The sequence below is a fragment of the Apis florea genome, unplaced genomic scaffold (genome assembly GCF_048593485.1).
Source record: "Apis florea isolate Af1SG1 unplaced genomic scaffold, ASM4859348v1 contig_3517_pilon, whole genome shotgun sequence".
NCBI lineage: Eukaryota > Metazoa > Arthropoda > Insecta > Hymenoptera > Apidae > Apis > Apis florea.
This window is the reverse complement of record NW_028256778.1, coordinates 736,925-754,086: the sequence shown is the minus strand read 5'-3', so window position 1 is coordinate 754,086 and position 17,162 is coordinate 736,925. Positions and strand designations below refer to the sequence as shown.

The 17,162-nt window shown below is 29.2% G+C and overlaps 2 protein-coding genes and 2 long non-coding RNA genes across 4 annotated transcripts in view; 3 read left to right on the top strand and 1 right to left on the bottom strand.

Annotated features, from left to right (window-relative positions):
* The first annotated feature begins 37 nt into the window (after positions 1-37).
* Positions 38-1,363, top strand: LOC100868598 (mediator of RNA polymerase II transcription subunit 22). Its single transcript, XM_003698607.4, has 2 exons — positions 38-678; positions 919-1,363. The coding sequence occupies exons 1-2, from the start codon at positions 576-578 to the stop codon at positions 1,236-1,238; spliced, it is 423 nt and encodes a 140-aa protein (XP_003698655.1). The 5' UTR covers positions 38-575; the 3' UTR covers positions 1,239-1,363.
* The window catches only part of bif (protein phosphatase 1-binding protein bifocal), a 46,575-nt gene continuing 30,716 nt past the window's right edge, over positions 1,304-17,162 (bottom strand). Inside the window, exons 3-4 of the mRNA XM_003698602.4 lie at positions 5,150-5,327; positions 1,304-3,944 (exon numbers count right to left, since the gene is read on the bottom strand). Of these exons, the coding sequence (XP_003698650.3) occupies positions 3,709-3,944; positions 5,150-5,327 (414 nt within the window). The 3' untranslated portion in view covers positions 1,304-3,708. The remainder of the gene's footprint in view (positions 3,945-5,149; positions 5,328-17,162) is intronic.
* On the top strand, positions 11,450-13,849 carry LOC116415313 (uncharacterized). Its single transcript, XR_015294057.1, has 4 exons — positions 11,450-11,992; positions 13,026-13,104; positions 13,328-13,479; positions 13,559-13,849. It is a non-coding gene; the product is annotated as an uncharacterized LOC116415313 (long non-coding RNA).
* On the top strand, positions 14,848-15,882 carry LOC147656647 (uncharacterized). Its single transcript, XR_015294058.1, has 2 exons — positions 14,848-15,547; positions 15,634-15,882. It is a non-coding gene; the product is annotated as an uncharacterized LOC147656647 (long non-coding RNA).

The window sequence follows — 17,162 nt, the reverse complement described above, 5'->3', positions numbered from 1 at the left end:
CGACGCTCCTCCCTGCGTGATACCCCGTGAAATTTCGCGTGCGAATGAATTTACCGAAGACGGAGAGTTCACGTGAGCTTTCTATTGATTTCATCCCGGTTTTCAAGGATCGTAGTGGGGATAGGGTGGCTTTCTGTCCTAGGTTTCTTCTAGAAAATCAATATATAAACGATTCGACCTTATGCTTCACTTGTGAGTGATAGTCTCGTCGAAAATCTAATTTCGAGATTTCTCGTGTTTTTTCAAGAAGATTATCGATCACTCGTTCTCGAGATGATTGCGATTTTGAGTTGGTGTATATATGTGATCAACGCTCGGTCGATAAAATCGCATCAACTGATAGTCACGAAACGATTTGAACAGTTTGAAAACAAACTAGATAAAAGAGTAAATCAATCAGTTTATGAATTTTCGAGAATCAAACTTAACTGCTATACCGACTTTGAAATACTGATTTCAACGACCTCTACTCACAAACGCCATATTCAAAAATTTCTATTTGACTGTTGGCTTGAATTTTTGTAACGTATTAAGTACGTTTTTATACGATAAAATTTAACTTTTAGTGTTAAATAATGGCTGCACAACGAGCATTGCCACAAAGTAAAGAAGCTTTATTGAAATCTTACACTACAAGATTAAAGGAAGATGTGAAATCTATGCTTGAAAATTTTGAAGGTAGTCTTTCTAACCTCAATCTTTTGTATAATATGTAATAATAAAGTTTATATAAAAAAAAAATAATTCTATATTAGAAAATATAATAATATATTTCTTAATTCATTATTTTCTTTTAAATTAAAACTATCTATATTTTTTTTATTGGATATATTTATGATTTATTACATCTATAACCTATAACTTAACGATCATTATTTATACTTACAAGAATTTTAAATTATTTTTATTATTTTACAGAAATTATAAAATTAGCCAAAGGAGAAAGTGATTCTCAATTATCTCGTATGACACAATGCGAACAGGATACTTATGAAATGCATGTTAGAGCAGCAAATATTGTTCGTGCTGGAGAATCTTTAATGAAACTTGTATCCGATATAAAACAGTATTTGATACTCAACGATTTTCCATCGGTAAATGAAGCTATAGCTCAAAATAGTAAATTATTTAGGACAAAACAAGCTGAATGTGATCAAAAGTTAGCATCTTTAAGAGATGATATGGCAGCAGATTTATACGATTTGGAAGAAGAATATTATACATCGATATACAAATAACATAGGTTTTAGATATTTAAGAATGTGCAATTGTGTTCTTGGACCATGAATTGACTGAAATATTATTTATTTGTTCATTAAACTGTATATATTTATTTAAATAAATAAGAATAGTTTTGATAGTACATTCCTATTTTTCATTTGGGAGTCTGATAAGACACGCCAAAAAGATAGGCATGACGATATAATAATTCGGGCATACTTATTTCATTTTATTACTTGAATACTTTAATAACACACAGACGATACATCACACAATATTTCTAACTTGTAAGTATACTCAATAAGGTAATTGTGTCTTCAAGCTTCGGATAATAATGACAATAATAATAATGAGAATAATCATAAGAATAATAATAATAAGAAGGATAATCTTAATATTCTATTTCCTTTTAATCCTTTACTTGAATGACGATGCCTTTCCATACTGTACAGCGATAATTTACAGAAATAATACGGAGTTCCCTCGACCGGAGTAGCGAGATTACATCGATTCATAATCGTGCGATCAAAAAAGCAAAAATGCATGATTTTAGAATTTGGAATGTTTCAATCATCGTAATCTCGTTCACTCCGTTATGTAGTATTATGAAAATACAAACTGATCGGTCGACACGGTACTGGTTTCTTAAAATATTTGGAAGTAATTATATATATCATTATTATGAAAAAATAATAAAAATATCACAGTGTAAAATGTAACGCTGTGACACAGACCCATCAAGCATCGATCGAATGACAATGTGAAATTAAATGAAAATACGATTGCGTCTCGAAATACGCAATCGGAATAATAATGTTCATTAAATACTGTGACGGAAATTGGAACACAATTGTTATTTCAATGTATAGATGCATATTTATCGTTAATTATTATCATCATATCGCATGTTTACCCTTGAATCAGTCCGCGATCACGCGATTAAATTCTAATCGAAAGTTAACTATATTGTCGCAATCATACTTCAAACACTTACGCGAATCAACATAATATTTTTAATTTTTCGACGTTCGTGTTACTACTTCAAATATTATGGACAACGAAAAAGAAACAAAAGTACACATAATAAATCAATCTCAAAGCAATTTAATTATATAGCATAAACTAAATGAAACTTTGAGATTGATAATAATTTAGTATATACAAAATTTGATTTGCTTAAAATTAATATTCGTTATTAACAAATTAATTTTTTCTCGTAATTTTTATACCTATTATATATTGGTTTTTTTTGTTTGGTCCTCGTCCAAATGTATAAGAAACAAAAAACGAAACAAACTCAACAAAATTATACCGCATACGTATCTAATATCTTATCTTGAGCATCCATAAAAGATATTGGTATGATTTAACATATATTTATATAAATAATGAATTTTTCGGAATTTACAATTGCAAGATTATTCCTGGACCAAAACGTCGACTTATTGTATATATATATATATATAATATTAAATATATTAAGTAGACTTATACTCTACTTTGGCTAAATCTTTTACAAAAATTTAAATTCGAAATTTTTAATGTTTTTTTCTTGATCGATTTTTTTTTTTTTGCATTCAATCAATAATTTTTTTTCTTTTTTTTTTAAAATCCTGCATAAAACTCTGGCCTTTGATTGACAGCTTGAACGTTAAACGGCTCAGCGTTAAAGTAATCTCAAAAAGGGTACAAAATTTTCAGTTCCATCGTCGACTTCTCTTTGTTTGTTATAAAAAAGTATACCAAAAAGATGATATGCTCATTTTTTTCCTTTCTTTCTTTTCTGTTTTCACCGATCACTGGGCTCTCCGTTTAAAGTGCTATCAAAAAAGAAAAAAAAAAGCACTGATACGTCTTGGCAGTTTCAGTTACACAGTTACTTAGGAAAAGTCTGTTCACTTCGTTAATAATCGTAATAATACAAAGTAAATGCATATACTTGGAATGATGCTGAATTGTTTTTCCAGCTTAACTATCTAAGAAAGGATTGCTTTTCTTTCGACGCGTTCACGAATGGATTTTTATTCTCCCTTTTTACCCTTTTGATTCATTCCTTGTAATTGAAAGAGTATTGCGCGCAGTTCTTACGACATCGAACTATCCTATGTAAATATAATTTATCTCAATCGTGAATGCGTCGCATGATGCATTTCTTGAAAAGTTACAGCTTCTCTTATAATCGTAAGGTGAGCAATCGTCGCATTGACGTTCGTTCGAGAGCGCTCGAAAAAACCTCGAACATTATTTTTCTTTTCTTTCCCTATAATAATCATTCGTTTTTCTATAAAAGACTCTTCCTTTCGTGCCTACGAAAAAAAGGAAAGAAAAATTCTTTTTTTTTCTTTTTTCTTTTTTTTTTTTTTTGCAATTAGTCTTCTGAGTAGTTAGTCGGAATTTTTAGATTCCTCGCTCTAATTCGAGAGCTTTGAGCTTTTAGCAATATATTTCTCGCTTCACGCGTATCTTCCTCGCCTTTTTTCAGTCATGTCAGTAGAGCAGATCACCAGTCGTTTCGGAACCCCATGCACCCGCGTCTTGAGCCGGTTTCAGGTAATCCACCTCGGTTTCGTTCTCCGGTTGGGATGTTGTCGTGGTTATCGGGCACGATGATGTCGAGGTTGTCACCAAGTTCGAGGACATCGCTCTGGTTACGCCCAATTCGAATCCTTCTGATGTCAAGTCGACTTTGCTAGGAGTATAACTGGCTAGGCCACCACCACCACCTGCAGAAAACAAGTACTAGCTTTCAATACGCTATCCATGGTTATAAATTAGAGAAACATGTGCGATATATATAATAAAGGATGAAAATATATATATATATATATATTTTTTTTCTTTCATGGTAATGAAACATGAAATCGATGAAAGTAATGGAAAATTTATGCTTGAATAGAAATTCCGGATATGAATTGTATAATAGAAATTTTATGTTTGTTGTAATTTGTTGTTTGTTGTAATGTTTCGCCAACATTGCAGTGTATATCATTGTTATAAGATTAGTGATAAAGCTATTAAAATCAGCAAAAGTATTAATATTATCTTAGTAAATTTTTTTAACTAAAAAATCCTGATTTTAATAAAAGTTTATATGTATATAAAGCTTAATGGATTTGTGTACGTTCTTTTGTATGAGAATATTTTTTACAATAGATCAATAGAACATTAAAATTTGAATATCTTATATTTATATATTAAAATTATATATATTTAATGTTTTAAAAATCCAATAATTGAATTATTTAATGTTAATTTTTATCAAATTGATAAATAGAATTCAATTTTTTCTTGCAATATTTGAAACAGAATGAGATAATAAAAAATTAAATAAATGTTTTAATTTACAAAAATTATTAAAGATTGATTTTACATTCTTAAAATGGTATTCCATTAATAAAAAAAATTGTTGCATAATTTATTATGCTATACATATTTAAAAACTTTCATATAAAAATATTCATACTCATATTGATAATTTTGATTATACAATTTATCAATTGAACTCGCATGAAGCTGAAGATTTTTCTAATTGATAGCTGCAATATTAACAAAATGTTGGGATAAAATTTTTGCTGGATCCATACTTGGAAATTCTAAGCAACAATGCTTAGAAAAGTTTTAAACTTTTGACTCATATCTTAGCGTTTTTAGAAAATTGTTCACAGAATTTTTTCAGATTAAACGTTTAAGAGGAATTCAAATTTTCCACAGCTGTTTGTAGAATATTCAATGTTCATGGTGTAACAATGGTGTTTCTGTAAAAAAAAAAAAAAAAAAAAAAAAAAACACAACGAGACAACTTTAGTTATAGATTTGGATAAAATTTAATTATAATATTTCGAATCTGAATAAAAAATAAAAGGTAAAAAAAAGAAGAGATAAATATACGAACAGGCTCGTTTTAACGGGAAAGAATGATTAAAATTACCGAGTAGGGTTGACATGCCGGTAGCCGAATTGGTCGAGGACGTTTTATTACTGATCGGAGTTGATTGCTCGACGGAACCGGAAGTTTCGCCATCCACACTGCTCTCACCCTCCAGCATCGATGCCTCGCTTGGATATTCGAAGGTACGGGTAGCCGTGTCATCAAATTGTATTCGATGCTGAAACAATTGAGATATCGATCAATTCAATACTATCGAACAGATAAATTTAGATAGATTAACGGAAATGAACTATATATTAATAACGTATAAAATAATATTAATGAAATTAACAAATGATAATGTTGATTAAAATTGATTAAACATTTTTATATCATAAATAATAAATAAAAATATTTTATATCTCATTCAAATTCTCTAATCGCTTATAATTTAGAATTTTACTTGTTATATCTACATGTACATACAATTTTTAACACGTTTTTATACTCACATTACAATTAAATCTTTATTCTATTAATCTCATTACATTTTCTAGAACGAAAATAAATTATATATAATATTGACTTGGAAAAAATTTTTGTATATATTTTCTATAATTTATACATATCTATATTATTAGAATGATTTATATAGCTAAATAAAAACTTAACTTTTTATCCTCAAAATATATTAATTTAATTATATGTTTCATATTCCATGTTTAATTTCTTTTAAACTAGCTAGACTTTCTAAAATAATTGGCCTGTTTCCTCCTAATATTTTAGTGAAATAAGTTCTGGCAACGGTCAAAGTACATTAGTGGCACGCGACCATTGTAAACCGAACGGTTACTCCTCGAAAAGAGGTACATTGTCTTTCGTGTATAACACTCAGTGTGTACAGTCAGTTACAAATAAGACACGGAAAGAACAAACAACGGCATGCAGTTTGAAATAACAGTAACCCGTCACACTCGATGCTTTTTCGACTGCGAGCGAGGACATCGCCTCTTCCTCGTTTGCTTTTTGTCGACGAACGTGATCAAAAGAGAAAGCAATTCTTTTTCTAGAGAGTTGTCCGAGAGCTCCTTGCATCTGATATTTCGGACCACGAGGACCGCTAATTTCTTCTTCGAATAATTTCTCGAACGAAAAATTTCTATAGTTCCCGTTCAGATTATCAAAAGAAGTCATGTAATTTGAAACTAATTTTTGCTAATATGAACTTATTTATTTGATACGAAATACTCTTTTAATTTTATTGACTGGATTAGCTTCATTCATATTAAAAAAATTTGAAACTAGTTTGTCAAGTATGAATCGAAAATTCAGGATCTTTTAATTCTATTTGTAACGAAGCGTTTTATACTTTTATTGTTTGTGAATTTATGTTATATGAATTTCAAGAAATATGCGCTATTGAAAAGTAATAAAAGTAATTTTTAGAGACTTATGAGAAATTTTGTATTTCGTAGAATATACTGAAACGTATATCGTTGATCAAAATGTATGAGAGATGAAAGTACAAGATTTAATAATTTATTGAAAATTTCTCTCATTGTTATAGATATTCCAACAAACATTTTCGATTGCTATTTTAGATATCTATTGATATCGAATAAAATTATTTGAATTTAAACAAGTTTCAAAAGTTCATTTAAAACTTTTAGTAACGTTTAAATTTTTTTTTATACTTTCTGATTTTATATTTAAAAAATATCTTTGATAATTCATTTTGTCCCACAATATAAATTATGCTGTTAACGAAATAATATCACGATTAAACTACAAGAGCAAATAAATTCTTGGTCTGTCAGAAGGCCAAACTGGTAACAGTACCTGCGATTATTTCGAGCAGAGGTTAAGTATTCACTGGTTAATTATGTGTTACAGATTTAAAGTTTCCAAAACCATGAAATTGTTTCGGTATAAACGAAAAGATAATGTCATGTAAAATACATAAAATAATACGTAATAACCTTGTTGTTTAACTAAAGAAATCTTGAACCCATACAGATTTCGAAGTTTTATAAAAAGAAATAATTTTCATACATGATTATTTCATCGTATTACAATTAGATTTGATAATAGATGAATATATATTGGAGTGTTAATTCTAGTCATCATTTTTAATAAATCCTTAAAGTCAGAATTTAATAAACAAATTTTTTGAAGTATTACACAAATGCTATAAATTTTTGCAATTTTTTCAATAATTTAGCATTTTCAACAATGTATTTTATTTTCAATTTATTCAAAATATTATTATAAAATTAAAATAGTCAATGCATCTTAAAAGCAGATTTTGAGTTGCTCTTTTATTTAACCAATATTTTATTTAAAATACACTAAATCTAATACAATGAAATGCAATCAATCAACATCTATCTCTCAATCAACAGAATAATAAGAGATGTCTGCCACGTGCACTATGCAAAATGTAAATACACTTCTTTCCCACAAATCAAAATGTACGTTTGATCGATTCATTCGCAAGCTTCACGATTAAATTTTTAATCGACTCCACGATGAATCGTTTGAAAGAAGAGCTCTCGAATCGATCAAGGTCAGAGACATCCGGAACGCTCTAGTTAATTAATGGTGCCAATTAATTACGAACCATTGCCACTGGTCTTGGGTCATCGACAACGTTCAAAAGAACTTGCATTGTATAATCACCTGTTTCCAACTAGTAAAACAATCTATCTTCTATATAAAAGATCCTTTTAGTTCATTCATCGTTCGAAAGAAAATATCCTTAAAGTCTTCTCAATTTTTTTCGCTATAATGTTTCTTCCTGTGGAATAATAGATGAACGATGAAGTGGAATATTTTGTTTTGAACATTTGAATATTTATTTTTTTTTAATTTGTGTACGTACACGGTAGAAATAATAAACGCGGAGAAAAGATTTTCTTTTTGGTGCTAAAATGACATTCTACAAGTGCCATTTTAATTTTAATAAATTAATTTTTCCATAAATACATAAATATTTTTATAACAAAAATATTTAGTTTCTATATAATATGTTTCATCTTTAATTAATTATTTAAACAGAGAAATTTGTTGATAGATAGAATATAGATATTACTAAATAATAATAAATCAAAACAATAAAAAAGAAATATAAGATGTTCATTTATTAGTTTCTCGTAAGAAAGATAATATGACCTTTGGAGGCCATACAGGAAGAACAATTAAGAGTTGTTAAACGATTTCACAAGACTTTCAAGCCAGAAATAAGTAAAAAGTATGAGGTATAAAACTTAAACTTCTAATATTTTAGATATTCGATATTCTCTTCATGGAAAATTTTAATAACACGAGCATGCAATATGCAAATTATGTGGCAATATATGGATTAGCTGCTTCGTTTGTGAATTACGATAAGTAACGAATGCATGAAAAAGAGAATGTACGTGATTTTTATTTAAAGATAATAGAAAGATTACTAAAGAATTATTTTTTAGAAATATAAAAGATCCCTTCTTATATCTACTGTTTCAAATTAAGTCATACGTCTAATATTACTTTATAGGATATAATAATCATCTGACAGTTAATTTCTATAAATTCAATTTGAAAAAAATGTAAGTCAAAAGGATCAGTCAGATTTGATTTCGTTTTCATCACAGTTTATCTCATTTAGCATACTTGAAGCCAACTTCGAGCTGAACATTTCCAAGAATTAGTATGTATAACAACGAACGCTTTTTATTACTGTACTTGAATTCAAGTAACATTCCACTAAATTAACCAAGACTTTCAATTACTTCAATTCAAATCGCTTGAGTACAAGTAACTCAATAACTAATCTAAATGAGGCTTACCACATTAAGCGCATTCTCATCGTGTTCTTCCAATATAAGGAAAAGTAGGAAATACACAGTAAATAAAACAAATTCGGAGTGAACAACATGAAGAAAATACTTTCTTCTTGGCGCGAAAATGGCATTCTGTCGATAAACGGAGCGTGAGTACCATGCGTTTGCCAAAAGCAAATATCAAGATGGAAAGTAACTACGTCCCTATGAGACTTGGCTCGCGAGAACGAGCGTGTTTCGCGTGCAACGAGTGTCAAATCGAACAGAGATGCATGGAAACCATCAAGGCTTGCGCTCATTGGTCGCCTGTATATTGATTTTCAGCAAGAAAACGGTGAACCGAACTACCCTCAAAAGAGAGTAAACCTTTTGTGTCGTGCGCGTGCTTTCTCGACCATAAAATCAACCTCGCCTTCGATGCTGGTGAATATCCGTTTAAAACTTGGTACATACTCGTTAGAAAACGTTTAACGAGCAAAAATTCATGTACGAATCATTGAGATGCTCTAAGAGAAGTTACTAAATGATCGTGAAAAGATCAAATTTTCTACTATAATAATAATGGTAAAAGATGCGTAATTTTAAACACTCGTCAATTTGAATAGATAGTGATGGAAACGAACATAGCAAGATTCGAACAAAACAAGATACGAATCCTTTACAAATATCATGAAAAAAGTGGATACTTTTAAATGGAATCATTACTAAATAAATCACTATTTTTTAATAGTAAATATTTGATTCTTCAGAAATAAATTTTCTGTATTTGATTTGGATTGATTTCTTTCAAATTTGATTTTGATTTATAAGCATATAACTTGATCGCATTATTAGAGATTATCTTGAGAATCAATTCGATAAATTCCAAGAACAGATCAACCAATTTTTATTTTCAATCCTTTTTAAATAAGAATCTTGATAACGACGTCGTTTCGTTCTGCTTTGCATCTTTACGATCAATAAAAAAACGTTCGTCTCGTTTCAAGAGAGTCGTTCCTCTCGACAAGGACCGAGGATCACGAACTCTTCGAAGAAATTTGCAATACCAATTATAATAATTTCTTTGAGAAAAGAAAAAAATAATCAGTCGACAATGTCGCGAACAGGCCGTTACTTTCGACTAGAATACAGTGAAACAATGCGACTCTTATCGTACACGAGAAAGGAAACCGTTTATCGTGGTGGACAATAGAAAGAGGAAGCCAGACTTGTATGTATTACGCGTTACATTTTACGTCCCACATGCATATCGAGTCTTGTAACACGTTTGAAATGCGGTTGCATGTACTGGGTGTTAATACTTTTGTGCTATACCTTGAAAAATTGAATATCTTAGAAATCAAAATAAATGCAAAAGTCAGAAGGATAATATCAAAAATGTTTGATATTAAATACAAGAATTAATCAAATATCATGAAAATATACATGAAATAATATGAAGAATATATTATAACTACTAAATGCTATTAGAAACATTACTGCAATATAAATAATATAACACTATCTATGTAAAATATGCAACATATATGAAATAAAACACGATTTAAAAGTATTATAATTCAAAATGCTGCAACTTATACTTCTTGTATAAGTTAAAATATCAAAATCACCACATTTTGTTACAAATGAAAAATTGAAATCTATTCTTTTTTTAATATTACTTGATAAATGATTTATCCATGAGCCAACGAACAATTTTCGATTATTTTTCAAAGATATATATTCTTTTGATACATACCTGATATATATTTATGCAATTAAGGAAAAATTTTTCATTTATGATGAAATGCAATGTGGTCTTCAATTCAATTCAAATTTCAAAATGGCTGTATAAATATTTCGAGAAAATAATTTGGTGAAGATGCAATGCCACGCGATAAATTATTTTCACTGGTTTCACAAATATATCGTTTAACTCGAAATGGTCGATCGTTCGAAGATAATTTCCGTATACGAGGGAGACATAAAATTTAACGCGAACCTTGGTACACGACATGGACCGTTGAAAGAACCGAGGGTGAAACGCAGGCAGACTCGTAACGTTGAAGCTTTTTCTATGCTTTGAAGAGTCAGTCAAGTCGTACGATAGACGACGTAAAAGCATGGAAGAATTTATCGTCGCGACAGCTCATGAACACCCGCGTATTTCACAATATCAAATAGATGCATAAATTTGCTCAATATGTAATCTTTTTCACATAACGATATAAGTACACTCGCACTCGTTGCACTTGTATGGTGGATATCGATATATATTTAATTCGATATATATCTAGCTCGATAATCGATATAAAAATTCACTAGGATAATATAGATGGCGTCTTACGATATACGACATTGTCATCCATTATCATAAAAATATGAAAACTTTGGTTAATTGGATTTTTATTCTAATTCCTAAAATAATTTTAAGCAATATTTTTTTGCAGAAACTTTCATTCCGCTTTTATTAACAAAAATTATTAATAAAAAATACTAACCAATCACAGAGCGCGTAGACTTGTCCAATCCTTGGCAGGTATTCAATGCTACTGTCATGGTTCGATGTCTACAAGTTCTCTGATTGGTCAAAGAGTTTCTGTTAATAACTCGTTAACAAAGTAAAACGAAAAATTTTGCAAAGGAAATTTTATTCAGCTTGTATATACATAGATTAGTATTCATCATACGTATTATTGTACGATCATATTGTATTGATTCTTGTGAAAAAAGTCTAAATATCCGTTGTGTAGATATTCTGTACTGACAAAATTAAACGGTCCATAAAGTATACATGGCAAATTCAAAAAGCAGTCAAGCGAATCTTTTATTTTATTTATACGATCATCGATGTGATTTAAACTTATTGTTCAGTAGCAGTATTATACATGAATCAAAATGATTCGAACAAGATTGAGGAAGAAATTTAAAATAACCTAAGAGAAAGTACTAACAATTGAAATATTTTTATACGACAATAGTTTTCAATCCTTTGCCATAAAATATTGTTGTAAAAGATTTGTAAAAATATTTTTCAAAACAAATATTGGACAAAATCATTATCATTTTTAATAATTTGGATTAATTGAATTTCAGAATTGTAAGTATAATTGTACTTATCCTAACTATTCTAAAGTTTAGAAAATCGAAAATTAATTTTCTTCTTTCTATTTATCTATTCCATATTTATATCATTAAAATATAAATGTAATATAAATGTATATACTTTATAATCAAAAATTGATTACGACTATAATACTTTTAAAATCAATCAATGTATAATTATAACCTCACTTTTTTTATGTTCAATTATTTAAGTATTGTTCAAATTCATTTTTAATTCAATTTTAAATATTTTAGATATATCCAAAAGAATTTTAATATTCGGTTTAGATCATTATATATTTAGATTTCCAAAGATTAGATTCCTAAGAATTAAAGATGACTCTTAAGTTTCGTATATATGCAATGATCGATAAGTATTAACGATGAGGTTTCGAAGAACGAGGAAGTCGATGCATCGTTATAAGCCTCGTTCTTCATGATATATCCGCGATGAGAACGATTAACGTGAATTTTTTGAAGATTACACCGGTATTCTCTGTCGATTCGACGGATTGCATTGGATACCGTTGGTGTACAAACAGTCGCATACATTAATACATACATATATACATACATACACATTTGAAGCAAATTGCTCGCGTCCACCAGTGTTTACATTATTTCTTCATTTACATACGCGCCGGGCGACCTATTCAATGACGATGCACGTAGGATACATTCCTTGAAAAGAGCTTACAAAGCAATGGCGTATTTATGAGGCAACACAGGTTGAATTTATTACCGTACAGAGTGTTCAATTGGACAACGTTAGAAATATTTCCGTTGTTTCTTGTTTTATAATAAGAAATCTTTAGTAGAAGATGTTACTTATACTTTTGAGAATATATATATTTTTTTATTTTTTGAATCGAAGATAATTTTCGTTTTAAATTATCTCTAATTAATTTAAATAATCTTCCAAAATAATGATTTTGAATAAAAGACATCATATATTGAATGTAAATTAAACATTTTTCAAAAAATAGGAATTAAAAAACTTTGATACTTAAAATAACTTTTTGTTCCAGAATTAATCAAGTGCCAATTAAAAAGAATTGAAAATTTATTTCACAATTACAATGATAATAAAAAACTATTTAAAATATGGTAAGTGAATTTATTAATTAAAGTAATAATTCTTTAAAATATTTTAGAAATAATTGTTTGAAATAACATTTTATACTTGTAAACTTTTATTTAACAAAGAAAAATCAAATAATTATGTTAAATAATACTTATATTACTGCAGAAATAAATTATTACAATTAATCATCTAAGATAGTTGAAAAAATATTTCTACGTATATAAATATATTTACTTTTTATTTCAGATCTTTATCTGGTAGCAGATGAAACGGCATATGTGAAGCTCTTTTCGATAAAGTATTAACGGTTCGTAGTATGCAATTAACCACTGATTTTTCCATAACGAACTAAAATTAGAAATTCAAATCGATCATTTTTCTTCTTGCTGCCAACCGAGGTAGAAAAAAAATCTTGCATCGTTTCAACCGTTTGCCGCCACGAATTACGATTGATTCTTGTATTTTTTCCATTAATAGCTGCTACAACTGTATTACAATCAAGCCAGACAGAATTACTGGTCAATTTTCTCCGGAATGGAATGATTTCGCAATCGTTGCGGAAGATGATGGCAGCCTAGGGTCGACGACCACGATATTCACGTGAGACGATCGTTAGACATTGCATAGGAGCATTTGTGACGAAAAATGAATCAAATTTATCATATAATTGAAATAAATTAACTTCAATTAATCTTTCAATGTTCAATGTTACGAATATAGGAATAAGATAATTTATTTAATTATTAAATGTATTTCTTTTTGGCGAAACATATTTCTTTATTCTATGTTACATCTTTTTTACGAAGACGTAAAGATATATTTTTATCATTATATAATAATTAATAAAAAAGAATATTTTTGGAAATTATTTAGAAAGAGAAATCCAATATTATAGTTTATACATATAAACAGTTTATATTTTCAATCATATTTCTTAATTTAAAATAAAGTATACAATATACATAATAATTTTTAAACTTTGTAATTTTTCCTTTTATAAAACCATACTTCTAGCCAATTTTTACAATAATCTTTTATAAAAAAAAAAAAAAAAAAAAAACAATAACTAACATTTTTTTAAAGCTTTTGAAATTTAAAACGTATATATATGACATTATTTAATTATGAAATTTAAAACTCAAACAATGCTCAATAATGATAATGATTCGATCTAATACAAAAGAGGAACGTGTAAACAAAATTTCCAAATTGTCGACCTATTTTTGACCAGAGAACGGTTTATATTACGGAATCGCTGACGAGTATCAACAAATCGGCGATAATACTGATATTGCGAATTCGAGATTCGCTGATTCAGCGAATAAAGGTGGTACGATTACGATCGTGTGGCATCGTTTTTAAACGCAACACGATTCTTTACAGAAAAACAATAGCTTGTTTGCTTCCCTCCCTTCCTCCCCCCACTCGATTATGCAACGTGATTCTGCTATCACGGTGACGATTCGTTATCATTGTAAAGCTTCCAAGAATTTGCCGCTATAATTGTTCTTCTAAATTATCGTTTCAATTCTCTCTCTTGTTTTGCTCTTCCATTGCGTGGAACGTTTACTGTTTCGACGATGTTTAAAATACACGCTGTTTGTATAGCGAAGATTCGGTAGTGAGTTTGATAAGCGGTTTTATCAATACAATTTTTAAATATTACGCTTGTTGTGATTCAGATAACCACCACGAGACGCGCAATATATACGTAAATCTTCCTTCACGCGGAACTCGAATATGCGATACTCGCTCTTTTGCATAACAATTCACGATCCACGTGTGATACACGTATATCTGGATCACGAGATATTCGACGCAGTGTCTGGTTCAATATAATATCATCCTTGTTCAATATATTCATTGCAGATGACGTGAACGTACGCGTAAGAATTTTCCATCTTACGATCGTGTCATAAATTTTCTTCCAAGAAATGTAAAAGAGTTTTCAAGAATATTCAGTTTTCTATTTGCATTGCGAATTCAGTACGAGTTGTCATTAATGCATATATTCACGTATATATTCTGGAGGGGGAGGGAGATGTGTGAATTCTAGAGGATAAAAGAAACATAAAAGTTTACTTACTAAATTATAAGCAATCTGAAGTTTCTGTCCTCCTCTCTGTCACCACCATCGTGACGTGCCATCATTTATTTCTATACGTATATATTTCGCCGGCCATTTTGATTCAAAGAAAATCCTCGGCGACAGATCGATCGAAAATACAATAGGAGAAAATTGAAATAGCGATTTTGAATTTTAGACGAAGAAATCTTCGTCCAAATGCTTTTATAATTATACGCAATTTTTCTTATCAAGTTCTCCATTAATTCGAAAGTATGTAATTAATTTGAAAAAGCCGTGACATTAAATTTTATCACATCCTCTATCGTGAAGAATCGCGATTTACAAATCATTGTGTGAAAGAGACTTAAGTAGTTACCGCTTCAGAATTATATACAGTGGTACTTGATTAAATTTTAATGAAATCTACATTGTTTTTTAATGATCCATCCCCACTTTCATGAGCCTCAATGCCTGTTCACAGTAGATAAGGAAGAAGAATAGATGTAACTAGAGGAAACAGAATATACACAGTGTACATATACATGTCAAGAACCGGCACTTCAAAGAGATGCTGCAAGAGGAAAAAAATGATCATGAGATAAAAAAGATGAAGTTTTCTATTATTTTCTTTGTACACCTTTACAGAGTCAATAGATAGTTATACTGTGTATTTTGAATGCAAGAATCTCAACAATTTATTGTATTTAATAATAAAATATGAAAAAAAAAAAAATTATTTTCTTGCAATATCTTTTTATAAGATTAGATTTTTGAAATAGATAATTATATTTAAATATTTTCACTTTTTTAATTAATAGAACAAGATATTACAAATTAAACTTTTCTTTGAAATAATATTTATAATTCAATCTTTTGGGCACATATTTTATTGCTCTCACAGAAAGCAGTTGCAACATTTAGATATAAATGAAAACTAGACAATATTCTAGAAATATTAAGAAAGATTTCTTGTAGATCCTTTAAAAGTGTATAATGTGACAAATATCTTTGGCCAAATTAAATAACTTAGATTATCAACTGAATATTTCATTGAAACTTAATAAAATAATACTAAAATAATACTTCTTAACATACCACAACATATCAGAATCAAACTAAAATCATCTACTTTCAAATATAAAAAACTGCAATAATGAAACGTGATCTTTATTCTACATTTCATCCAGACAGAAAATAATTGTTTTATTTACATCTAATTCATATGAAAATTCATTAAATTTAATCATCAAACGAGCAGATATCTGAAGATTCAAATAGCATCTTGATTACAGAAAATATTTCAATCTCCAACTTTCTTCAATTCTATCAATCTGTTATCTATTATATATTGTAATAAATTTTTCAAAAAAAAAAAAAAATATATATATATATCACGTCTCATCTAATTTGACAACGATCACACCGTAAAGAGGATTTCACGTGGAAGATCGATCGAGCACGGTCGATGTCGCGATGCACAAAGAGGCGAAGAAGAAAAAAAGAAAAAAAAAAAGACCGAGTGTACACACGATCGTGATTATTCGCATTATCAGATGGTGCACGCGTAATGGTTTTACACGGTGGAGCGGTCGGTCATTACCTTTCACGGATCGCTATTTAATAAAAGAAGCATGAGTAACGGTGATGTTGATCCGCCATTTCTCGCAGAACCAGTTGCCACCACACCATTAAGAATCAAGCGATGATATTCCCTTTTATCAATGTCCCGCTGTATTAAACGGTTAATTAATTAATTAATAAATGGAGGATCGGATTAATCCTCGTGTAGGGAGAGCCTTCTTATTGAAATTTATCGGTGAATTTATTCTAAAACGTGGAATATGTTATCGATCTTGATTTCGTGTGAGCAACAGTGGTTTATAAAAGATGGGAAAAAGAAATTTTAATAATTTGAGATAGCGTTATTATTAGTTCTTGAAATTACAATATTTTGATCTAGACGGTTGTTGGAAACGTTGGAGGAGTGTTTAAAATGATTATTTTTGATAATTG

Coding starts and splice junctions, on each gene's coding strand:
- LOC100868598 (XM_003698607.4), top strand. CDS start 576: ATGGCTGCACAACGAGCATTGCCACAAAGTAAAGAAGCTTTATTGAAA. Junction 679..918: donor TATGCTTGAAAATTTTGAAG/GTAGTCTTTCTA, acceptor ATTATTTTACAG/AAATTATAAAATTAGCCAAA.